The sequence below is a fragment of the Mauremys reevesii genome, linkage group 24 (assembly GCF_016161935.1).
Source record: "Mauremys reevesii isolate NIE-2019 linkage group 24, ASM1616193v1, whole genome shotgun sequence".
NCBI classification, from domain to species: Eukaryota; Metazoa; Chordata; order Testudines; family Geoemydidae; genus Mauremys; species Mauremys reevesii.
Genome location: NC_052646.1, coordinates 5,015,739 through 5,039,948, shown reverse-complemented (window position 1 = coordinate 5,039,948; position 24,210 = coordinate 5,015,739). Strand labels below are relative to the sequence as shown.

At 44.3% G+C, this 24,210-nt stretch overlaps 1 protein-coding gene across 2 annotated transcripts in view; it reads left to right on the top strand.

The window, feature by feature from the left end:
* SMG5 (SMG5 nonsense mediated mRNA decay factor) overlaps nucleotides 1–24,210 on the top strand; it is a 44,460-nt gene that overhangs the window by 11,221 nt on the left and 9,029 nt on the right. For both annotated transcript variants that reach the window (XM_039512813.1, XM_039512814.1), the window contains 12 exons: nucleotides 1,540–1,629; nucleotides 2,755–2,844; nucleotides 5,241–5,319; nucleotides 6,219–6,344; nucleotides 7,743–7,811; nucleotides 9,646–9,854; nucleotides 10,791–10,928; nucleotides 13,785–14,495; nucleotides 20,395–20,564; nucleotides 21,423–21,498; nucleotides 21,968–22,143; nucleotides 23,306–23,464. In XM_039512813.1, coding sequence (XP_039368747.1) covers nucleotides 1,540–1,629; nucleotides 2,755–2,844; nucleotides 5,241–5,319; nucleotides 6,219–6,344; nucleotides 7,743–7,811; nucleotides 9,646–9,854; nucleotides 10,791–10,928; nucleotides 13,785–14,495; nucleotides 20,395–20,564; nucleotides 21,423–21,498; nucleotides 21,968–22,143; nucleotides 23,306–23,464 — 2,093 coding nt within the window. The remainder of the gene's footprint in view (nucleotides 1–1,539; nucleotides 1,630–2,754; nucleotides 2,845–5,240; nucleotides 5,320–6,218; nucleotides 6,345–7,742; nucleotides 7,812–9,645; nucleotides 9,855–10,790; nucleotides 10,929–13,784; nucleotides 14,496–20,394; nucleotides 20,565–21,422; nucleotides 21,499–21,967; nucleotides 22,144–23,305; nucleotides 23,465–24,210) is intronic.

The window sequence follows — 24,210 nt, the reverse complement described above, 5'->3', positions numbered from 1 at the left end:
TTTGTAAAAGCACTTACCTCTGGCTATAAAGAGTGAGCAAAATTGTGTTGCACTCTTGTTATCTCCTTCCCTCTGTGTGTTACATTTGTGTGCTTTATCCTGCATGTATGTACTAAGACTCTTGATGCTGCAGTTGAATCTAGGCAAACCTCTGCACTTCTGACTTCAGAGGTCTATCCATGTGGTTCCAATTGCAGAAATGGAGCTGAAACTTAAGCTGACTTTTTGTATAATTGTTGTTATTATTTATAGAGAAAGGGGAATAATGAAACATTGAAAGGAACTTAAGTGGAAAGAAAAGAGAATTTGGAGTTAGAGATATCCATATGTATCTAGCAATGGAATATTTTACTTGTTTCTGTTCAGTTCTTAGCTGGTGGAAGATGATTGTATTGCAGTTGGCTTTGAAACATCAGTTTAAAAGGCAGATGTCCTTAGCAACTGTTGCTATGAGAAACATTTTCATGATACTGCAGAGTTAATAAATCCTATTTTAAATTGTGGCTGGATTTGTAGTCCTTGATAAGTGACTGCATTTTCACAGGTCCTGTCCTCTAAGTTGCTGCAGACACTTGCAATTAAAATACAATAGCATGTAGACATCATAAGCATACAGTGAAAATTAAACACTGCAGCATCATTAGAAATGGTGGATGGGGAAGAGTCGTGCAGACAACTGAAAATGGGGGAAGTGGGAGGAGGCTAAAGGCAAGGTGGCGTAAATGGGGATTACAGATGTACATGGTAAAACATTTTGTAGGTTCACCATCAGCTATAGGCACAACTTTGGAGTCAGCGTATTGGTAAAATATCACTTATGCAATGCCTGTAAATAAACAGAACACATTCCTCACTGGTCACTGGCTGGTGAGAAGGTGCTGATGGAAGATTGTTTCAAAAAAATCTGTCCTGTAGCTTCAGATCAGCTGATTTTACCTCTCTTTTGTTGCTCCTGCCACTTCCCAATGACTGAGTTGTTTTGTTTTTTTCTGGAGGCTTTTTTCCCTGTAAGACTGCTGACACTGTAGCTACAGAAATATATTTTGTTCTTTATCCCTTTCACCCATTTTATTTCTCTTCCTCCCCTGTTGTCTGTCATCTCATCTTCTCTCCTCCTTTTTCTCCCTGTTCTTTTAACAGTCTCTCCAAGCTTATCCAGTGCTGAATGCACACCACATTTCTAGTGGCTTAGTGGTAGAAGTTCTGGCCCTGGGCTTCAGTACAAATGAGTGAGGTAGCACTGTTAATGATTGCTGTGGAACAGTGTAGCATACTGCCCTTAGGAGAAGTGGGGTGGCTTAAAAAAAAAAAAAAGGATATGTTGTCTGCACGAGTCTTGCACAACCTGGTAGCCTGAAACAAGCCTACATTGATCTATAATAAAACACAGACAAAGGCCAGCACTCCGGTCTCAGTGTGTGATCTCTTATTTGCACTCACTTAACTATCATGTATCTCATGAAGAAGTGTAGGCTGCTGCTGCCTCTTTCCAGCAGTCTTCACCCACGAGTGTGTTATGATTTGGTATTTCTCATGTAGGCTGCAAGAAACCTGTGTCTGCATCGGGGAAAGAAATGGAGTGGGCACAGATGGCGTGTCACAGATGTCTGGTTTATCTGGGAGATTTAGGTAAGAGCAGTGTTTCCTTGCAGGGGGACCTTTAAAATATAAAATCTGTTGCATTCATAGCACTGATACCATGATCGTTAGTCACCAGTGATAATTCCTTGCAGACACTGGTTTGTCTTAGGCCTGTTGTACATTTAGAATTTAGATTGACAGTTGTGTTGCTCTGGAGCAGGGGGAGGGGGAGAATCCCCACTTCTGAGTGCCATATCTGTGCTGACCTAACCCCGGTGGATTGAAGAATTCTTTCATCCGCCTAGCTACTGTCACTCAGGGAGGTGGTATTTCTATAGTGATGGAAAATCCCATTCTATCACTGTAGGCTGCTCCTGCAGTAGGGATTGTCTGGTATAGCTATGGCACCATCGACAGTATAGACAAGACCTTACACACATTTGTCACTGACAGATTTGAAGTGAAATCCTCTCAGGTAACAGATCTGTTACAGAATGTGGAGGTCCCATCTTAGTGCCAGCAGACATGGAGTATGCTATTTAGTTAGAAATGTAACAAGTGTTGTGGGTCTGAATCCGTTTCTGTATAAGAACATAGGGTCTGACTTTCACTTGCGCTGCTCTGGTACTGTAAAGAAGTTCTTAAAGTGGGCATAACGTACCATGTACACTCTAAGGCCTGACCAAGCCTGAGTGGTGCAAGGAGGCCTGAGTATAAATGAGAATTTGGCCCAACGTGCAGAATTCTAAATTGAATCCCGTGCAGGGCGATAATGACAAAGCTGTGGCTTTTCAGTAATTAGTATGAAACATGTACATGTGTTGGTCCATTCTGTAGTGGACTTGTGTCTGAATCTCACAGTCACGACCACAAGAAGTGAGTGTGTGACATGATTTAACTTCTTTCTTGAATATCTGTGTGTGCATGTGAAGGAATGAAAATACATGTGAATGTGCACGAATAACTTAGACAGGGTGGGCAAGGTAATATCTTCTATTAAACCAACTTCTCTTGGTGAGAGAGACAAGTTTTTGAGTGACACAGAGCTCTTCTTCAGGTCTGGGAAAGGTATTCAAAGCATCACAGCTAAACACAACATTGTTCCCTTTTTGCACTGGGCAGTACTAGGGCACAGCCTGTGCTTTCTGTTGTGCATGATGTCTTTCTTTTCAGCTCGCTATCAGAATGAGTTGGCAGGTGTGGACACGGAACTGTTGGCTGAGAGGTTTTACTATCAAGCCCTTTCTGTTGCACCACAAATTGGTAAGTGAATTGCCATGAATTTGGGAGCCTTTCGGAACAATAACGTGGCTCACGTAGCCTAAACCTCTTGTGAAAATGACTGGAAGAAAACACTATCATAGCAATTGCTCTGCTTTGGGTTACCCTTACGTTTCTTACTTTTGAGAGATTTGTTTTATTATCCAGTTACAATAATTCCCCTTTGAGACTCTCTCTTGCTGGCAAACCAAGGAGAGGAAAGCATCTCTGCTTTAACTCCCAGGATGACTTTGATTTGTCAGGTAACTTCCCCCTTATTTTTTAGCCGCATCATGCATAAAAGTTTGATTTTACACGGAAGTGGTGGTGTCATACTTGTTTGGCTCAACCAAGATCCAGCTGAGTATTATTGATAATACAACTTTTCTCACTGATATAACCCCACATGCTCCTCTTTTGACTTAAAGCAGTTACTTTGTGCAAATATAACATAGTGGGAGACTGGAGTTGGACTCCTGGGTTCTATTCCAGGTGCCACTATGACCTCTTGGGCAAGTCACTTAACACTCTCTGCCTCAGTTTTCACACCTGTAAAATGGGGAAATTTTGCTACATTACAAGGTTAGTGCATGTAAAACACTCTGAGCTCAGACAAAAGGTACAATAGAAGTACAGGAACTTATTTAATAGCTTTCTTGTCTAATGTCTTTTAAATAGTCAGTTGCAAGTAAAATTTAGTTTTAATTTCTGTAATGCTCCTGTCATGCTCTCAAAGCATATGCACATATGCAGACTGCCTGAACTGCCCTGAAGAAGCTTGGCTGAATAGAGTGGTCTTGCAGAATGCCCTGAAAGGCTTACCAGGTCTGACATCCTGAGTTTGAAAATCAAAGTTGAGAGCCTCTGACTGAGTGTGCCTTTCTAGCACTATACTGATATTGAAATAGGGTGTCTTAAGGTCAGAAGGGACCATTATGATCATCTAGTCTGACCTCCAATTAAATTAATTTTAATTAAAAGCCTCAGATGATCTCAATTGTGGGCTTCAGATGTGAGCAGAGATAGCTAAGAGCCTGAACTATATAGATGCTTAGAGTCAAATTAACCACTTAAGCTGCACTCAGAAACAAACAGTACAGATCATGGAGCACATGTGTAATGAGCCCTCTCAGAGAAGTATTGTTAAGTGGACAGCTGCATTCATTAGAAACTAAAGCTTCTGAGTGGTCCTTAGAGGCAGTTTTTACAAAGAGTCCAGTTACAAAAACACAGTGCAAGGCTTTTCCCTTGTTAAGTTGTTGCTATGGCTGATCCCTAAGTATGAATAATCGGTGTTTATTGATAAATTTATATAGCATGGTAAACTTATACCGCACTTTTACAAATGTAGATAAGATGTTCTAGCAATCCTGAGCTGACTGGCTAAACGCCAGTTCTGCAGAAAAGGACCTGAGGATTACAGTGGACGAGAAGCTGGATATGAGTCAGCAGTGGGCCCTCGTTGCCAAGAAGGCCAGTGGCATATTGGGCTGTATTAGTAGAGGCATTGCCAGCAGATCGAGGGAAGTGATTATTCCCCTCTATTCGGCACTGTTGAGGCCACACCTGGAGTATTGCGTCCAGTTTTGGTCCCCTCACTACAGAAGGGATGTGGACAAATTAGAGAGAGTCCAGTGGAGGGCAACAAAATGATTAGGGGTCTGGGGCACATGACTTAAGATTGGCTGAGGGAACTGGGGTTATTTAGTCTGCAGAGGAGAAGAGTGAGGGGGGATTTGATAGCAGCCTTCAACTACCTGAAGGGGGGTTCCAAAGGGGATGGAGCTCAGCTGATCTCCGTGGTGGCAGATGACAGAACAAGGAGCAATGGTCTCAAGTTGCAGTGGGGGAGGTCTAGGTTGGATATCAGGAAACACTATTTCACTAGGAGGGGGATTAAGCACTGGGATGGGTTATGCAGGGAGGTGGTGGAATCTCCATCCTTGGAGGTTTTTAAGGCCCGGCTTGACAAAGCCTTGGCTGGGATGATTTAGTTGGGGTTGGTCCCGCTTTCAGCAGGGGATTGGACTAGATAACCTCCTGAGGTCTCTTCCAACCCCAATATTCTATTAATCCAAATCGGGCAGACAGCACAGTAGTTTAGGAGAGAAGGGGACAGGTGAATTATTGATGACTAGGAGGACTTGCTTGAAGGAGAAAGAGCAAGCAGAGGAGGGACAGGAAGATGTGAGGGCAGCATGAAGCAGAGTGGAAAAAGATGAAGGGAGCAAGTAGCCAGAGCCTCTTCAACATGGCTTTGTTAATATCTTTTGTACCTGCTGGCTCTGTGCACCTTCTATCAAGAACGGAAATGTGGTGAGATGTAAAGGATCTTCTTGCATGAGGATTGTTTGAAATAACACCGGCTTAGTTCGCTCTCCTTTTAATTTTCATGACAGGGATGCCCTTTAACCAGCTGGGGACACTGGCAGGGAGTAAATATTACAACGTGGAAGCTACCTACTGCTATTTACGCTGGTGAGTGTCTGTTACAGAACATACTGAGGCTGGAGGGAGCATCCTCATTGCGCTCCCAGTCAATGAGCCAGATTTTCTCCTTTTTCTTCACGTGTTGCTCCATTTCCTTGCACATCTGCTGTTAATGGGAATGCTGGTGGAGAGAGGTGGTGAATGCTGCCTCCCTGACAAGACTGTACTGGATCACAGGGCCACCATGCCACCGATTAAATAAACACGAAGGGCCAGATTTTGAATGATATTTAGGCACTTAAAGATGAAGACTGATGCCTAGTGGGATTTTCAAAAGCACCTAGGTGCTTTTAAAGGGGCAGGCAAATCCCTGCAATCTAGTGTGTCGCTGCCTGTGTGACCCACTTTTAATTTCCCCGGGACAAGGGAGAGACCAACACACACTAACCAAATAGCATATCCCCTTTTAATAAGGATTCGGGACCTGAGTAATTACAATAAACAGTTCCTAAGGTTCTCACTTGAAGGCCGTGGTTCACCTCCCAGATTTCAAGTCTACAGAACAAAGCTGCTGGCCTGAGAGAAAACAACCACCCCCCCGCTGCAGCCTGCATGGCTTCTATCCACCTCTGTCTTACTCTGCTTCCTGTTCCTGTTTAAATAGCTCTGTCCTAGTGTGGGGCAGGTCTCCTTGATTACAGCCCAGGCTGCCCCTTAAAGGGGGAGTGCATGCCTTCACAGTGCCCAGCGCCTACTGAAATCCGTATAAATCAATCTATCCCTTTGGTGCTTTGAAGACTCTCACTCGGGACCTATCTTCATGTAAAATACCTTTTAAAAATTGAGCACTAAGATTCGTGGCACAGTCCAATCAAAGCCACGAAAAGTAACTGGTGAGAATCCCCGTGGAAAAGTAACTTTTTGTTTGTATAATATTGGTATCTTAGTATCCAGTCTGAAGTGTCCTTTGAAGGTGCCTATGGTAACCTGAAGCGGCTGTATGACAAGGCAGCCAAAATGTATCACCAGCTGAAGAAATGTGAAACCAGGAAACTGTCTCCAAGCAAAAAACGGTAAGAACACAGAGAAGAGGGGGGTGCTGGGACAAGTCTTGGAATGCGATCATCAGTGGCTTCCTTTAGAAACAGGGACTGGATATGGTTCCTGGGAACTTTAATAGGGTATGGAGTGTCTGGCACAAATCCAGCTCAAATCAGTCACCAGTCAGAGTTGTTCCTGTTTTTTTAATGATCTCAGTCTAGATCCCACTATTGGCCCCTTTAGTGGTGATCGCTGGGAAAGAGGCCAAGGATTGGCTAGGTGCAAAGGTTGAATTCCCCTCTCATCCCTAGAGCTGGTTGCTGCAGATCAGGGTTGAGGCATACTGGTGGAGTGGAATATGTAGGAAGCTTGCGCTGTTACTGCCTATGTACATCCAGCCTGTGGACTTCAGTCTCCAGGGCTGTCATTCTGTCACAAGGACTAAATTTCACGTTACGAAATAAAAAGCAATATGGAACTCTGCCATCAAGTAGGTACCGAGAGCCCTTTCATCTAATTCAGCAACCTACCGTAACCCTCTGTTATTCACTAATACCCTGTGTCAGCAATGTAGCAGTTTACTTTGTTTTAAATACACCTTTGCTAGTTGTGTTTCCTGCAGCCTTTGCAGGAGAAGTCCATGTAGCCATCACCCATCTAGTAAACCAGTATTCATGGTGCATTTAATAGGAAGTCAATAGAGTGAGTAACTTGTTTCCATTTATCTGGCCTTGATTTTTAATGAATTAGAATTTTTGGCTAATGATCTGGTTCTGTTCTTAGTGCTGTTCCCAAGCATTATCCAGACTAGTTTCTTCCTTCATGTCTACCGCCTGCTTCCAGATACTCTAATGCCTGAGCCAAATAAATATCCAGTAGATATGCAGTTTGTTCCACTCTGCATCTCCAGAGCCCGACATATGGTTGATTGGTTGTGTGAAGTGGTTCCTGACCTCTCTTGGATTGAGAGAACACATTTTGTAAATGTGTGGATGAAAATTGGAGACTTGAATATTCTTCAACCAGAACTGCTGATCCATGAGAATACTGACATCCTCTGCCTTTACAGCTTAAGATCTTGCTCTGTTTAGTACTGAACAGCCTCAGAATTCTCATTAACTGCCTTTAATGCTCCCCCCTGCCAGTTTTGCCGTCCGAACTCCTGTGTATATGTCTTGTTTCCAAAGTTTAAACATGATCATAAGTTCTGAAATGGATGGAATATCAATGCCCCTTTCTCAAAGCAGGACTCTCTGATGGCACAGATGTGTGGTCAAGCTAGATTTTGCCACTATAGTGAAGGTGGGAGATCATGAATAAACTAGCAATCCATCGAAAACCTGATTTACATACATGAATAAGAACATTGCTATCCCTTTGCAACCAAGTGATGGGATACTCACTTAACTGTGTTTCTCTTTAATCTTTAGATGCAAAGACATTAAAAGGTTGCTGGTGAGCTTTATGTATCTCCAGAGCCTTTTGCAGCCAAAAAGCAGGTAAGGTTACCATACAGCTTCTATCCTCTGTAGGTGACTTGCAGCTGCAAAGATTAGAAATGGAAGAGACTTGCTTTGTATCCTTGCCACAAATGCAGAACAGCATATCTTAGTGATGCCTTTATTGAGCCTTTCAGTCAAGAATCCCAAACGTAAGGGAAGTCTTATAACACTTCTGTGAGGGAGGAGAGTATTATCCCCACCACAGAGAAACTTCACACACAGGGATTAAATCATTTAGCCGTGGTCGCTCGGTGAATCAGTGGCTGAGTGAATGCAGAACTCGGAAGTTCTGACTTCTCAATCTCTGTGTTGTCTTCGTGTTATGGTGCCCCTCTCACTGTGTTTGAATTCTTTGCCCAGTCTTCAAATCTGTGCGTCTATCAAGCATTGGCAGAATGACATTGGTGCAAAGGGTCACACTCTGCACACGTGCAGAACCATAGAGCAGTTCATTATAAACACCTGTAATCGAACCTCGTTGTTCAGGGGAAAGATGCTATTCTTTCCATAGCCTGTTTCTGTTGGAATAAGTGGAAAGCTTTTCCTGGATTTTCTATCTCTGCCAAGAGACTGCAGGTAGCTCTAAATTAACTCTTTAAATACTGTTTGGTACAGATTGATTTCTGTTAGGGGGCAGTCCACACACTCTTCTTCTCTTGCCCATTTTAAGGAATTGATTTGTGCTGGTTGACCCTGGATTTACACTTCACTGTTACTCCATGTAACACACATTCAGTGGGTGGTGTCAGTGTCTCAGGGCGGAAGAGGAAATAGAGCGCCCCCAATTGTCTGTGTCTGTTGTCCAGTTGAAGAGGATTTGCTGGATCTTTTACAGCCAGTTTCTCTCTAGAGACTGGGAACATCTTGTAATCCACTGTACTGATTCCCATAATGCTGCCTCTGAAGCAGCAAACAGCTGCAAATGATTCTGGTGTGTGTGTGTGTGTGTGTGTGTGTGTGTGTGAGGTTGCAGAGGAGAACAGGTGTGGGAGATCACAGAAGGAAAAAGGTTGAGACCCTCGATTGAGGCTGTTACAGTGTAAAGTTTTAATTACACAGTAGAAATAACTGATTCTGAAATGTTAACTCTTCTTAATAATGAAGGATACTGTATATATTGATGTGTATTGCCATATAGTGCCTCCTGACCCAGGCATACCCCTGTGGGAAGAAAGTCACCCAGTGATTATTTATATTTATCCATCTCATGGGGAATTTTTGTGTCTTATTCTGAAGTGCTTTGAGATCCTTAGGTTAAAAGAGCTATAGGAGTGTTAAGGATCATTGTTCAGCCTCAGATTGAGCTCCAGATTTGTAGAAACCTGCTCACTTTCCATAGCTGATTAGGTCAGTATGTTAATCTCATCAATGAAGAATTAGCTGGTTTACTGCTTAATATCCTGGCCATTACTACGTGGGCTGAAAGGCCAATTGTGGCTGGTTTCTCGCTGCCTGGGCCAGCTGTGGAGACAGCACCCTCAGCCCAAGAGCGAGGAGTTGAGCCCCTCACTTTATTCTCTAGTGATCCATCCTGGCAGTATAGGAGACGCTCCGATAGCTGTTTACTGTATCACTTCAGTGTACGCTCTGTAGGAATGGGACATATTGCTCAGATTGTCTAGTCTTTCCCCCCTGCCTGTGCATGATTATTCCCTTCAGTATATTCTCCAGTGCCTTGTCCTATCTTGTTCTAAATGACTTAAGTGATGACTGAGCTTGCACCAGTTTTCGTTCAGTATCCACATGAACGTTCTAGTTGCCAGGAGCTTGAGACTTAACTTGCTGCAGGGCATTTGAAGAGTAAATCAATTTGTTTTCCCTCCACGTTAAGCTCTGTGGACTCTGAGCTAACATCTCTTTGCCAGTCGGTGCTGGAGGATTTCAACCTTTGCTTGTTCTACCTGCCTTCTCCTCCTAATCTGAGCTCAGCGAGCGAAGACGAAGAGGAATATGAGAGTGGATATTCCTTCCTTCCCGACCTCCTCATCTTCCGCATGGTGATCATCTGCCTAATGAGCGTCCACAGCCTCAAAAGGGCAGGTAATCAGTGCATTAACAATGAACACGGGTAGTGACGCAGCTCATTGAATTATAGTGCTGTGAGAGGAGGACAGCCTTGAAGAACGTAAATGCTGAACAAGATGACCCGTCCATTCTGGACACTGACCTTCCATAGAATAAGGCAGTGGTCCCCAAACTGTGGGGGGCGGGGCCTGAGCCAGCCCCCATGGGGGGCAGGGAGAGAGTGCCATTCAGCTCCACTCTGGCCTCTGGCTCTCAGCCCCCCAGAGGGCTTGGACAGATTCCATTATGGATAAGGGAAGCCATGACAGAAAACGTTTGGGGACCACTGGAATAAGGGGACCCACTTAGGTTAATTTAAAACTGAGTAACTCCTATAATCTAGCCTGAAATTTGTTAGTTGTTAGTGATGGAGAAGACTTATTACGTTGCGTCTAAATCTATCTCCTGGACCAGGTCAGGATTGCTCCTTGCAGTGTATTTTCTAGTGTACAATTCAGTGTGAAATGTCCTAATTAATGATGCTTCCACCACTTCCTTTGGGATAGTGTAGATGAAGGATAACTGGTATGGGAAGGATGTCAACACCAAGAAGGAAGAGGAATTGTTTAGAGTGTGCAACTTCTCTCCCTTTTTGGTGTTTGCATCCTTCAGGCACCAGACAGTTATCCTGCTTGCTACCACTTTTTTCACTATAATAGGAAGATCTGCATAAAAAACGATTATTTCCTATCATTAAGGTGAGAGGTGAAATACTAGGGATGTCACCTTGGGCTGATTTGTGGATTGAAGTTTTTTCAGGAAGTGGTAACCCCTGGATATTGATGCCACTTGTCAAGATGGCTGTGTCCCATGCAATTAGAGAGTAAATCTTAAACGTATCTTATTTGACATCCATTTTGCCACAGAACTGGGGTAGTCTATTCACTTCACCTCTGTGCTCTCTTGTTGCAGGTTCAAAGCAGTACAGTGCAGCCATTGCTTTCACTCTGGCCCTCTTTTCTCATCTGATAAACCACGTCAATATTCGCCTGCAGGCAGAACTGGAAGAAGGGGAGAATCCAGTTCCAGCCTTCCAGAGCGATGGCACAGGTAAGAGGAGGGAGGTGGTGAGTGCTGTGTTAGCTCAAACGACTTCCCTATATGTGATCGCCACACCCCTTTCCTGAGTGCCTTCGGTATGAGCTTTATAGTGCAGTGCACAGCTATAGGTTTGCAGAGCTGAGTTTGAAACGCTTTGATTCTTCACGGCCAGGCGGGAAGCACTAAGCACAACTAGTATGTTGAGTCTCGAGGGAAAGGAAGTCCCCTCTCTTACTCTAGAGTACCCTGTTCTGCAATGACTATGCTTCCATAGGAAGCTATCAGAGGGCTGCTTGCTGCTGTGAAAAATAGGGAAGACCCTCTGGGTTCAGAGGCAGCTCATGGGGAGGTGGTGGGGGACACAGTCAGACTAGAGAGACATTTGCTAAATTGTTGAGCAATGACTTTAGTTTCACAGATGTCACCAAAGTGCAGGTCTGCCCTGCCTTGTAACACCTCCACTTGCTCCTCATTCATTTCAGGATCTAGTTCAAATGAGTCCTGCGTGGCTTTTAAAACTCTCCATTGGCCTTGCTCCAGCTGACCTCATGGATCTCGTCTGTCCTGTTCTTGTTACCTCCTCTGATAACTTTATGAATGGGCTTATTTGACGAGGTTGGCTGCTATAGAAGGAGACTGGACTGGGCAACCCAGCAGGCCCCTTCCAATCCTGTGTCCTCTGCTCATCTAGCACTCCTCTCCTCTGTCCATTTCATGATCTTACAGCTCATGCGAGAAGCGCCTTCCCTGTTGTCTGGAACAGTCATTCTGTATCTCTCTCCAGCTCATCCTTCTTCAGTATCTCTTTTCCGTGTCCACTGAAAGTAGGGCAAGAAGTGATGGGCTTAATCTGCAGCAAGGGAGATTTAGGTTAGAGATTAGGAAAAATTTTCTAACTATAAGGATAATTAAGCATTGGAATAGGAGGGTTGTGGAATCCCTGTCATTAGAGGATTTAAATAACAGGTGGGACAAACACCTGTCAGAGACATTCTAGGTTTACTTGGTCCTGCTTCAGTGCATGGGGCTAGACTTGATGACTTCTTGAGGTCCCTTTCAGCCCTACATTTCTATTATTGTAGGATAAACCAAGAGGTCTTTGGTCTCCAAGGTTGCCTATTGAATCAGGCTTTTTATTTTCTTTCAAGTCAATTCAGCTTTGGGGAAAGCTGAAGTCCCGCCCCTTCGTAAATTCTTCCCAATCACTATATTTAGAAAAATGGAAATTCAGATTTTTCTTGACTCAAGTAATGTACTTGAAGATTCACATTAAATAAGACTCTCCAGTATGTGGCGAGAGATGATTGGGATGATGTAATGACCACTAATTAAAGATGGGAATAACTCACTATTTATAGGTGAGGTTAATTTAATTAAATGTTGTCGTGCTGGGATCTTAATCACTTGCCTTAAACAGTTCCACTGAACACACCAAACATATCCATAATAATGTACAGACTAGTCTGAACAGTAATAGCTGTATATCTTAGAATGATGGTGTGCTTGTGTAGCTCATTCATTTCTGCAGAAGAGGAATTTAACTTCAGCTTTCTTAACTTCCTTCCTTTCTTATAAAGTTAGTCGAATGTTTCAACCTGTATCTTGACTACTCCACTGAGAAAGTTCCCACGTACCATTGCACTGCAGTGTTGTTTAATAAGCTATTGTGTTTATATAGTTGATGCAGATTCTCCCCCAGCCTTGATTTTAAATAAAACAAGGTGAATTAAGCATCTTAAAACACTGAGCACTATCTGTCTAATAAGAGAGGTGGATTAGACCAGTTCAATCCAAGATTACTGAGAGTAGCAGTTCGGTTTTAATTTCAAACCTTCTGGCATGCATGCAAGTATCCTGCCCCTTTGCTATATTGTCAGCAATCTGAAATGCATGCAACACGTTTTAATTGGAAAGTAAAATCCAGGCTTGTTTTTAAACCATGATTTTTATTGTAAATTTGTCTCAACCAAGACAAATTAGCCTCTGGTCAGATGACTGAATTCTTGGCAGAAGATTTCATTTTTTATCAGTCAGCGATTTTGTTTAGTGCTTCTAGTAAAAGGTGTGTATTCTTCTCTTGCTAAAGGACCAGTAAGAAGTAAAATTTTCTCTGTAGTTAACTGTGTGGGCTCTTTCATTGGAGAGTTGGGCTGGGGAGAAAGTGGTTTTGTATTTAAATGAATTTTGTACTGGCGTGGCAGTCCTGAAGACTGAAGCCATGTAATGACTGATCAGGTGCAGCTCAGACAATATGAATTTAAGCTTCTTTAGACTTCTGCCTGTGTACACCAGTCTTGTCCTGAACAGACTCCATGTCTAAGGCCCATTCTTTCCTTAGTCTTTCTGCTGAAATTACTCACAAAAGGGTGTTGTATAATATGGAATCCGTAATTAGAAACTGGATTGAGATCTGTTTATTCATTTCACACTAGCTGCCCATCTACCAGCTGTCAAATGGAAATGGCTTTCACTTGGCTAGGTAGGATCTGGGCAGGATTTAAACCAGTGTCATACAGGTGTTCCGCCCTGTATTTGCTAGGATAAACTTCTGCTGCTGGCTACTGAATGGATCTGGGGATTAGTAAATGCCATTAGGAGGTAAAGGAATTGTCCGTAATTAAACTTGTATGTTTCTGTGTGACTGGGGCTTGGTCAGGGTGTGGGGTTCACATTGCTTCACTCGTCGGTGCCCATGTTGACCCATCTGTAAAATGGGATGATCTCCCAAGGGTGCCTTGAAACATCCTCTGATGAAAGGTGCTATAGAAGTGAGACACTGACGCTTCCCCTGGCTTGGGCCTGGCCACCTGGTTGGGTTGTACTTCAAACAGTTCCAAGTGTTTTTGTTTCGGGTGTCTTTTGCAGATGACCAAGAGACCCGGGAGCCCTTGAACTCCGTTGAGAAGGAAGCAGATGCTGACTTAGCCAACCACCGGCCCAGCGATGAGCAGAGGAAGAAGGACAGCAAGAAGAGCAAGAAATACTCTCGCCTCTCCTGCTTGCGCCGCCGGCGCCATCCCCAGAAGGTCGATGAGAGTGACCTGAGCGAGGGCTTCGACTCTGACTCCAGCCAGGATTTCACTAAGGGCAGCGATGGCTCGGAGAGCGGCTCAGAGAAAAGCGACGAGGAGGTGGAGACGGCCTTTGATGTGGAGACAGACTCAGACATGAACAGCCAGGAATCCCGTTCTGACCTGGAGGATATGGAGGACGAGCCAGGGGAGGAGGGAGGCGGCCGAACCAAAAGCATGAAAAATGGGGCCAAGGAGGCCTTAAAAAACTGCATGGAGGGGAGCGGGCTGGTGGACTCTAAAAGCCTAAGTGTCTCCAAGACTGAGAATTCAGATGCTGCAGTCAATGGGCCAGGGTCCATGGGCACTAATGAAGCTAGCATAGCCAGTAACCTCCAGGCCATGTCCACACAGCTGTTCCAGACCAAACGCTGCTTTCGCTTGGCCCCCACTTTCAGCAACGTCCTCTTGAAACCAACTCATGAGCCAGCTGCCTTGAAGGAGGTAGTGGACAACAAGCCTTGTGTCAATGGGGATGTGGAGAAGCCCGGCTTCCCTGAACAAGGTAAGGATGGATACTTGGTTACAAATGAAATCTTTACTGGCATGGAAGAATACACAGAGCTGGGTAGGAAATGATTAAGCAATAGTAGTCTTCTCGGGGAGTGAAATCCATCCCCTGTGCAACACTGTAGTGCATTATTGTGCACGACTGTGGCACCTGGGAGCCCAGTCGTGGACCCAACACCCTGTTGTACTTGGTGCTGTACAGACCCAAAATGGTCCCTGCCCCAAGAAGCTTACAATCTAAATGTAAGAAAAGAGACAACAGATGGATATAAGGTGAGAACAATGAGACATTATTGGTCAGCATGATACATTGAAATCCCCTGGAGCCCTGTTTTGACCAGAGTGGGTCTTAAGTGGTGGATAGGCTGGCTGTTTGCATAGGAATGAATTTCACCCTTAATGCATGGAAGGCCAGTTCCATACATTAGCATAAAAGAAGAGGGCAGTGCATCAGGGCAGTGTTGTATAGTATTTCTGCATGATGTAATAAAATACGATTAACCTGTGAACACAGAACAATTTAGTGAGATAACTTTACTTATTGAACTAATTTGAGATTGTTTGTAAGCTTCTCTGCAATAGGCGCAATAATATTTCCAACTGGGTGTTTAGGGGCTTTATTTATTAATACAGAGGGACATAAGTCAGTGTGTTTCCCAAAGTGTGGGTTGTATTCCCCTGTGGGATGCAAAGGACTAACTGACGAGGTATTAGTTCTCAAAAGTGTCCTTCTATTTTTAAAGTCTCTAGCTGTTACGGTTGTGAAGAAAACCTTCAAAATGTGAAGCAGATGTAACTCATACAGAGACGTCTGCCTGAGTTTTCAGAGAGTCTGAAATAGTATCTCTGTGGTCTGAACAGCCCTATTCATTTCAGTGAGTGCTGATTTACATGCCAATGAGAGTGAACAGGGTTGACATTTAAACACTTTGCTGCTCTTCAAAGCATGTAAGAAAGGAGAGGAAAGGTCATGTTATGAAGATCTGTGCCAGCATTTCCTAAAGTTTGGGGTGCAGAGGATTGGATTGCAGAGTGAAGATGATGTATAAATTAAGGCTATATCTGCACTACAGAGCCTGTGCTGGCATAGTTCCCTAGTACCCAGCCTAAGCCGGCAGGAGTTCTTCTGCTGGCATTGCTACACCACCTCCCCAAACTAAGCTAATAGAAGCACTCTTCTGTCAGTATAGTTGCTTCTGCATGGGGGTTTTGCTGGCACATGTTGGCTAGGGGCTGTACATTTTTTCACACTCCTAGATGACCTAAGTATGCCAGCATCATTTTGTAGTGTGGACCAGGCATTGCAGGGTAGCCAAAGAGTTGAGGTGAGTTTCATTTTCTTAAAAAGGGCCTCAACTTTCAAAACTTTGGGAAATGCTGTTAGAACCTGTTCAAAGGGAACAGTTCTGATTGACTAGGGCCTGGTCTCCACTGGGTGGGGGGTGGGGGTGTCGATGTAAGATACGCAACTTCAGCTATGGGAGTAGCGTAGCTGAAGTCGATGTATCTTATTTCGACTTGCCTCCCGTCCTCATGGCATGGGATCGATGGTCGCGGCTCCCCTGTCGACTCCACGTCCGCCTCTTGCCCTGGTGGAGTTCTGGAGTCGACGGGAGCGTGTTCGGGTATCTATCTATCTATCTATCTAGACGCGATATATCAATCCCTGATAGATCGATGGATGTATCCTAGGTCTTTTTTATCTCTGACTTCTGTGGTACTGTGAAAAGCAGACTTAGCACCATTCTTCTCTGTTGTCCTGCATGGTGCAGTCATTTACACCAGTGCAAAGTATGGACAAAATGCTACTATTCTGATTTGCAGGTGTTTCATAGTGGATTAGTGTAAATGACTGCACAAGGTGTAGGGTAAGGGAGAAATGGGCCATTAATGTTTAAATGCCGATATAAAGTCATCAGCATGTCTATAAAATTAGTTTGGGTTCTGTGTTTTGTCAATGTTTCCCAATGAAATCAATTCCGCTCACAAAGCTAAAGGTCTGTTCAATTTGCTAGTGCTGTGGAGTCTAGCTGAATTTGAAATTTTGGCTGTTTTACTGCTTATTAAATCATAAAAATTCTGTGATTTGGCAATTTCCTGGTGACTCTAAACAGAATCCAGGTGACTCTCCTCTAGCTGTACTGGCTGGGTGAGCTCTGCAGAGTCCACAGAAGTGAAAACTTATTTGTATCCGTAAAAGTCAGCAGATTTGACTGAATGACATGTAAAGAGCAGAGATGTGGAGTTAGGGGCAATTTCTATACACTCTCAACCATAACATCACATCAGTCTTTAGTTTTGTAGGGCCAGATTCTAACTTTAGATGCACAGTAGATGGCACTGCAGCTTTCTTAAAGCTATTCAGTGACGTGTATTGTTCAATCAAAGTAATGTTCTGGGAGCGAACAGCTAGAAAAAGAGATGATATAACACAAATGCATTATTTGTATTTCAGATAAACCTCCTGAGGCAGTCTGGTCTTGTTTGTTAGTCACCCCTTCCAGCTTCCCTTATATCGGGGAGCAAGGAAGCATTTTGCATCATGCTCAAACCTAGTTTCCATGGGCATGCAACTCTGACAAGGACTCAGGCTTTACCTAGGCTAGGATCTAAAGGTGTAGTGTGAGATCGTGTTAGCCAGCTTGAGCTAACTAAGACCTTCTAAAACTCTAGTCAAGGAAAGCCAAGTTGTACTCTAGCAAATCTGGAGATTTAGAAAGGGATGGACCAAGCTAGCTAACATGATCTAATGCCACACCATTAAATCCTAGTCTAGACAGAGCCTTAGGGCATGTCTCCACTTCCAGGGGGGCGGAGGGGCAAGGGATGCACAGCGATCAATCCACCGGGGGTCGATTTAACGGGTCTAGTGAAGACCCACTAAATCAACTGCCGATCGCTCTCCCCTGGACTTCAGTACTCCACGAGAACGAGAAGCATAAGGTAAGTCAACGGGAGAGTTTCTCCCCTCAACTCAGGGGGTGTAGACATCACAATAAGTCAGTCTAATGTGCATCGATTCCAGCTACATTATTCACGCAGGTGGACTTCAGAGGGAGCTGTCTTCAGTTCTTCCTGATTGAGGTGGGTGGGAAGATCTCTGAAGTGGGGCTAGTCAGGGTGGGAGTTACAGGCCCTTATCCGACATTTCTTCTTTAGAATTATACACTCTGTAGCCTGTTATAAAGCGCTGTTATCTTTTTTCTCTCCCTAATTGTATTCACAGTCAATACAGAGAATGAAGGGGGATGGGTTTGATGCAACATTCTGGTTGAAAATTGAAACATCCCATAGGTCAGGAAATTCCAATGTTTTGGTTCTACCCGTGATTGTAACCCTGTCCCCTCACTCCACATAAGTTTCGTTAGTATTTTGTATTGCATTCTTATAGTGCCGCTGTTCATTCCAGAGATCCCAAAGTACTTCACAGGCATTGTATATAAAGATATTGCAACCCCTGCTGGTGTGAAACAAGGTAACCATTTATCAGCACTCCGCAACGCTTTGTCAGTTTGAAAGGAAGTGCAATGCAGTTAGGAAAAGTGAAGAATAATTATTCTGTTGAAGTTTTGCTTTCTGTGTGCAGTGGGGGCACACAGCTGATGCTGCTGTGGGAATGTTTTGAATTTCATGACTTTTGTACATCTAAATTCTCAACTGCAAGGTTGAATTAACCTGTGTGCTGTCTTGCTTTGAACTTCTCTGGCTCAGTTGTGCACATGTATAAGGACAAACCCCTCCTGACTAATTATGCCTTCCAAACAATGCTATGTGGCTTCTGACTATGCCAGGGTTGGATGCCTAAGAAATTGGTCACTAGCTGCTGATATCGATGGGTTGATGAAAGATTATTGCTGTATTAATAAGCAGTCATGTTTGTCTAGTGGTTAGAATGAGGGATTGGAAGCTGAGAGACGTGGGTTCTAATCTCACCTCCGCTGCTCAGTCTCCTTCTGTGAGTAAAGGAGCCCCCAAATAACTTTGAGATCCTCGCATATGAGGAACTATAAAATTGCAGAATATTATGGATCTGTAAGTACCGATGAGCCTCAAGCAGTTAAATAGCCTTGCCCCATCCACCCCTTGCTCCATCTGAGGTACCCAGCTGCAGCTAGTACTGACCCACACAGTTGCTTTTGAATCTCTTCTTAAACTTGGGGGTGGCTTGCTGCTGTTCCTGCTTTGTTTCTTGGTTTCTGTGGTGCAGCTGCAGGAATCTTCTTTCTGCTAGCTTTTATGCAGCTGTATCAGCACTGTTCTGCCCACCGAAGGGAGACCTGTACAGTTTTGTAGGGGCCTGATTAAGGGTAAGGAAATGAGGAATGTAGGGTCTTGTTGTAGAGGAGGAGATGTATTTTATATGCTAGATCAAGTGATAACTGAATGAGATTCACAACTGAAGGAGAACTTTAGCAGGACCAGAGTAGCTTTAGAGGGTTTCATAGAATTCAAGATCAGAAGAGACCATTATGATCATCTAGTCTGACCTCCTGCAAGATGTAGGCCACATAAGCTGATCCACCCACTCCTGAACTAATTCTCTCCCTTGACTCTGCTGTTGAATGCTCCAAATCATTATTTAAAGAAGTAGCAGATAATCCACCAGCAAGCGACCCCTGCCCCATGCTTCGGAGGAAGGCGAAAAACCTCCAGGGCCACTGCCAATCTACCCTGGAGGAAAATTCCTTCCCGACCCCAAATATGGCGATCAGCTGAACCCCGAGCATGCGGGCAAGACTCTCCAGCCAGACCCTCTGGAAAAGGCTAACAGTATCCCAACATTGACCCTTTATACTAATTACCAGTGTGGCACGTTATTGACCTATTGACTAAACCCGTTATCCTATCATACCATCCCCTCCATAAACTTTTGCTGAACTCTAGAGGGATGGATCTTGTTCTTTACATTGGCCTGTCTAGCTTTCATTTCCTTCCCGTACCTCTGTTGGGCAAGTTCTAACTAGATGTTAATGTCTATTGATAGTACAACTTTCTTTCTGTGGGGATACAAAACTCCCCCCCACCCCTACATGGCCGTTCATTCCTGGCTTTTGCCATGTAACCTTAAGCGTGGTGGGTTTGTCTCTAAAAGTGGGTCTCGGTTTGTAAATTCTCTGTTAGCTGTGGAATGATTGGGTTGCTCTTTCTTTAGACCAGGACCAGTATTTGTGCAGCATAAATTTAACTTATAAAGCAGGAAGTGTTAAATAACTGTGCTGAAAACAGCTAGATGTACTGGGTGGAGAGGGGCATTGTATATAACAGGGTTCAACTGAATGAGCGTCAGTTCCAAAAGAGGTGGACTTTGACTGAGCTAGTAGAACTGAGTCCAGTTTGCAAAGCACTTTGGGATCCTGCAGCACACAGACATGGACAGCATGTGCAATGTTGTACCAGACAGAGGAAGACATAGGCCTTTCCCTGACTAATCTTCAACTTTGCACTTTTATAAGGCTATCACGGCACTTGATGCAGGTGGAATAAAGAAGCATTCTTGTCCCCACCGAAGAAAGGGTAGGCAGGGAGGGTCAGAGGGTCACTAACTTGCTTAGGATAACACAGCAAATATGGAGAAGTTGGGAATCGCTCCCAGGTGTGTCAGCTGTTCTTCTAGCCACTAGTTTATTATTACTTTATTATTTGTATTACTGTAGTGCCTAGAGACAGTGAGACTGTACTGGTCAGCATGATGAGCCTGCTGCCTTCCAAGGGATAGTTACACCAGTCAGGAAACTGCTGTTGTGGATGTGTGCGGATGAAGTAGGGAATTTTGAAGCATCTTTTCCTTCCCACTACAATGGTGACTCGCTGTGCAAATACCAACCTGGTTTCTTACCAGGTCTCTACTTGGTATTTAATGCATGGTATCTTTGCTCTTTTCTTTGTCGTTTCAGATGACTTGTCCGACTCTGAAGAGAGCATCACCAGTAACAAATCCTGTAGAAACGAGAGATCCCTCCAAGAGAAACTAGAGATCCTAACCAATGAGGGCCTGCTTCCGACTGTCAAGGTGTTCCTGGACTGGTTGAGAACCAACACTGACCTCATCATCATGTGTGCCCAGGTGTGGGGGTTTTGTTTAAATGTACACTGTTAATGACAGCGTCTCCTAAGTGCCAGCTTGGGTGATTATATTATCACAAGCCTCCCTGTAGATTCAGGTGGATACATTGTTTGTCCCTTCCTGGCATAGATTATTGTTGTGACATTAATGTGTATTGTTAAACAGATGCCATGTTGCACCACAGATGTAACAGCATCTCAGTGACTGGGGTAGTGATCTCTGTGCATGGTTTGCAAATCAGTGTGTTAAGTTTGTAAAGCACTTTGGGATCTCTTGAGGTGAAATGTATTATTCATAATCAGATTACTTCCTCTCACTGTCATAACTATTTTATTGTTAGATTCTACCCTACAAATATGTTTTGGTGATGGGGGAACAGGGAATTTGCGGTTATTAAATAGCCCTGACCTAGGAGCCATGAGAATGAAACAAACCCACATCTAGACACAGGGATCATCTATCATGATTGCTGTTGAGTCTTCTGTCTGTTTCAACAACTTTCCAAAAAAATGAGAGGATGGATGTAGCAGCAGCTGCTGGTTAGGTGGCCTGCTGGCTAGGTCAGGAGACTGGGCATCCGTAGCTCAGAGAGTCTATTCTTGACTCTGCTAGTGTCTTGTTGTGTCTTTGAACAAGTCATCCGTGCCTCTTTACCTTGGTTTCCCCGTCTGTCACATTAAACTAATCTCTACATCACAGGATGTTGAGGCTTAATTTTTTGCAAAGTGCTTTTAAGTCTCTGGAAGGTGCTATCAAAATGCAAAGTATCCTCATAATTATTTGCATCTATCTTGACTTGACGATTTGCATGACTTGATATATTTTGCAGCCTTCTTTTTTTCTTTTTTTCCCCCCCAGAGCTCCCAGAGTCTATGGAACAGATTGTCCGTGCTTCTGAACCTTCTGCCTTCTGCTGGAGAACTGCAGGAACCAGGTACCGTTGGAGCCCATCCCTTATCATTGTCCTCCCCTTGCCCTCCAAACAAACAATAATACTCCCTGCACAGATTCAACTCCTTATTTTTCAAGCCTAGTTATCAGTGGTGCTTATAGCTCATTATCCTGCAAGGTGAGAGTAACTAATGCGACTTGGTTTACAAGGATGATGGAATATGAGTAAGGCCTTGTCTACATTAGCCTATGTTGTGTTGAATCATGATTCAAGCTAGTTACCTCCAATGGTTTGGTTAGCTAGTGTGGATGGAGTCAAACTGTACTAAAGCAGTGTACTTGATTGGCTCAAACATTAATGGAAACTGGTAGCATTCTGTAGACATTCCCATATGACCAAAATGCTTGAGCTCTGAAGAACATAAAGCACAGCATAAGACTTGTGACCTCTGCTGTCCTGGCGTCAGTGATGATCAGTCACATCTTACTGTATTTCCCCCCCAACAATCTAGGGCTGGCTCTTGGTAACGAGGTCAAGGATTTACTGATTGGCTGTGAGCTTCCAGACTTGAGCACCAGTTTGCTGCTTCCAGAAGATGTGGCGCTCCGTAACCTGCCCCCTCTGAAAAATGCACACAAGAGGTTTAACTTTGAGCAGGACAGACCCATACTCTCAGCGGTGGAGGAGGTGAGGATAGGCGAGCCCTGGATTCTTGGTACCAGCTAAATTTGTCTTGATAGAAACTTTTCCATATCCTGGCAACACAGGATGAGAGTTTAGTTTTCTTGTGGGAGAGAGTGTGCCGCAAACTGAAATAGCTTTGTGAACCTCAGGATGATTCACATTGCTTCTAGCTCCATCGCCCAGGCAGTGTCCAGAAACGTCCCTTCCCTCTCAAAGCAACACAGAACTGCTTCCTATTGGTTTCTTTGCTATGTTTAACCCCTCACCCTCCTTGTTTGGATAAATCAGTTGATATCTGTGCCCCATCTAGAATGACTCTTGAACAGTCAGCAGGCAGATCCTATAGCCCTGTGTCAGTGACGACAACTGGCAGTGGCAGAAGAATTGGCATTGTGCCATACTCATGCCCAGAATGGCTTTAATTGTCAGCCCAGCCGCAGAGTGAAAAGGGCTATGACCATCATTACTGCACAGGGGAAGATGAGACATTTAGGGGAGAGAGACAGGAGAGTAGTGGTCCATCTGATTTTGCTACGGCGATCTCTGAATCACCTGATGACTTAGAGCACATTAACATTTGTCCACCTTTGCTAACTGATTTTTAAAGGAATGTTATGGTCTTTGATCTGGGAGCTACGTTTTAAAAAATGTAAGATTCCAGCTGAGGAAGCCTAGGGATGAATTCCTGGATGTCTCCTTATACTTTTGGTGCTCTGTGGGGAAACTCTGAGACAAGATACAACAATCCAAAGCCGAATACAGTCCCTCCTTTTACCCAAGTCCACTCCGCTGTCCTGTTAGTTATGTCACCCCTCTTCAGAGAGAGGACTCCTCAGGTTCCAATGCTGGATCCAACGACAGAGAACTGGCCAGCACAGGTTGCTCTGAAAAGCCAGATGTCATTGTTCTCTGTTCGAAAACCCTGACTGCAAACATTTCAAAGCACTCTTGCTGACTTTCCTGAACTCCTGACCCTATTTATTTTCTCCAAAGAATTATCATGTCCTGCATCTTCAGAAACATGCACAGAATTTTTCACTTTGTATATATATTTTTAGTCATTTCCACCTTTTTCTAAAAGTTTAGATTCCAGCTTCTCAGCTAGCTCAGGCTGCCGCCAGGGGAGTGTGGTACATCTCATGTCAAACCATCTTGTTCCTTGCAGTCCGTGATTCGTATTTGCTGCATCCGCAGCTTTGGCCACTTCATCACCCACTTGCAAGGCAGCATCCTGCAGTTTAATTCGGAGGTCGGGATCTTCATTAGCATCGCTCAGTCTGAGCAGGATAACCTGTTGCATCAGGCCCAGGCCCAGTTCCGCATGGTGAGTTGGAAGAGTCTTAGGTTGTGTCTACACTGCCACTTTCAGCACTAAAACTTTAGTCATTCAGGGGTGTGAAAAAACACCCCCCTGAGCGACAAAAGTTTTAGCGCTGAAAAGCACCGGTATAGACAGCGCTTGCAGCTCCTGGCGATCAAGCTACCACCGCTCGTTCGGGGTGGTTATTTTTTTATTGCCAGGTGAGCTCTCCCCCAGCAATAAAATGTGACTACACTGCCCACGTCACAGCGCTGCCGCGGCCACCCTCAGAGGGCTAATGCTGTGATCTGTGACATGCTGGCGTCCCAGGCTAATGTTGCCATTGGCTCCTCTGCCTGGTATTGTGTTCCTTAACAAGCTTGGTAATGGCTCATAATTGACACACTTTCGGTGCCTAGTGAGAGGAGAGGTTGGCTACATTCCTCTTGGGAAAGCCGCTTGCCAGGAGCAAAGTGCATCTAGGGATAAAAGTCTGTTCCTGTTGAGTCTTGCTGTTTTGTAAGAGGATAATCTGCCCCACCGAGTTCTGAATGAAAAGTCACGGATAATCTGGCATGCTAATGAATGTGCCACAAGCATTGTCACCCAGTGTAATGCAGGGAATTGGCTCTAGAGAACTGCCCCACTTCCTGGCAAATCATTATTATGTAGTCTTTGTGCATGGGAAAAACTCCATCCCAGATCTGCAGTCCTCCAAGCCACCATCAGATGGTAACAACTGTCTTGGTTGACTTGGGTTGGATTCAAGC